The 1,581-nt window shown below is 33.6% G+C and overlaps 1 protein-coding gene across 1 annotated transcript; it reads right to left on the bottom strand.

Moving 5' to 3' along the window:
- Positions 1-275: 275 nt before the first annotated feature.
- On the bottom strand, positions 276-1,562 carry LOC134237959 (uncharacterized). Its single transcript, XM_062720093.1, has 2 exons — positions 1,435-1,562; positions 276-1,006 (listed from the first exon to the last, which is right to left on the bottom strand). The coding sequence occupies exons 1-2, from the start codon at positions 1,501-1,503 to the stop codon at positions 638-640; spliced, it is 438 nt and encodes a 145-aa protein (XP_062576077.1). The 5' UTR covers positions 1,504-1,562; the 3' UTR covers positions 276-637.
- Positions 1,563-1,581: the final 19 nt, after the last annotated feature.

Below are 1,581 nucleotides of genomic sequence, written 5' to 3'. Positions count from 1 at the left end.
TAGTGCAGTAACCCTTGGACTTTCGGTCAAAGAACTGTTGTTCATGCTTTTGAAACACATGAACCTGATGAGTGAAGTGTATACTTGCATCTGCAGCTCTCCTTTTTCTTTTTGTTGAGAATTTTCAACATTAGCAATGACAATGCTTGCTATCAGTCATTTTTAGGAAACATAAGTACTACATCCGAAAAAAAAGAATTTTCCCCGGGATTTTAATACAATATTTATGATAAACAGAGACAAAATCTTGAAAACCAAAAATATTGTCAAAAATTTTATCAAAAATGCAAATTTGATTTCTGTTAAGAGGGCTAAAAATCAACTTCCGGTATTGGAATGAAAATCATTCAACCGTTAAATAACTGATTTGGCAAAGTAAAAGATGTCCTTAACTTTTTTGGTACATAGTTATGTCCCGTATATAATTTTCACCCTAAATCAGGTTGTTGTGTTTCTTCTTTGATTGTGAGTGTATAATTATATTATCTTTCAAACAGCACCAAATTCAATTTCACTTAAACTACACGTACATTCATTGACAACATAATACCCGTAGGTTAAACAATTTTTATCATATCAATGCACTACATACATTATAAGCTGATGTAAAGTTAAATCAGTAATTCATAACGCTTCTTCACTGTATTTTTTCGAGCACAAAGTATTCATCTGTTTTGTCTTCTTGACTAGATATTATATCCTTTTCAACCACAGACTTATCCTTTGGATGTGTATCGTTTCCACCGTTCTCCAAAGTCACAGTCCCGTATCCGTCAGATGGTTTCGATACTGAGGCATCTATACTGGCTTGATCGTATTCCAAAGTCACAGTCCCGTATCCATCAGCCGGTGTTGAAAACGAGGCTCCTGGTCTGGTGTGATCGTAGTACTCACTTCTGTCCATAGTGTTTGCTTCATTCAACGTGTTGTATACACCATCTTTATTCTCATGAATATTTCCATTCTTCCAAATAGGGGATACCCGAGATTCTTTGATAGACTTTTCCTGAAAAAGATACGAATGTGAAAAGATAAAGAATACGACCTGTGTGGGTTTCTTTTACTGATTTTTTATTTAAGAGGTTTAATTTTTAAGTGAACTAAACATGCATAACACTTAAGTAATGCATCTGAATACCTATTACATGTATGGTAATCTCATAAAACTATGTGACTTTAAGCATTTGATATAGGCCTAATCACTCGTTTTTTTTTTCGTTGACAAGGTAATTGAACATGACTCAATGTATCTTTGTATTTTGCAAAGATGTATTAGTTCCCAATGACTCCTCACTAAAGTCCACTAGGGTTTTAACAATCACAGTCGAAATTTTACATTAATATAATCATTATTTAGAGAATATTTACACTGTTAGAGAGGGTTATGTGGATGTACATGTATGTGTGTAGATGAATTCCTTTGTGTACTCTTACGTCATTTATTTCACTGTACATGCTCTTTCCGGTATCTTCCTCTAGAGCTCTTTCGTTTATACGCATCATTTCTGTCTGATATGACGGATTTTGTAAGGCTTTTTGTACAGGATTTCTGAAAAAAAATATATTCGGATTAATTCGTAC

The sequence above is a fragment of the Saccostrea cucullata genome, unplaced genomic scaffold, assembly GCF_032062105.1.
Source record: "Saccostrea cucullata isolate Sc308-1 unplaced genomic scaffold, CSIRO_AGI_Scuc_v1 ctg3493, whole genome shotgun sequence".
Lineage (NCBI taxonomy): Eukaryota > Metazoa > Mollusca > Bivalvia > Ostreida > Ostreidae > Saccostrea > Saccostrea cuccullata.
This window is presented reverse-complemented; position numbering and strand designations above follow the sequence as displayed.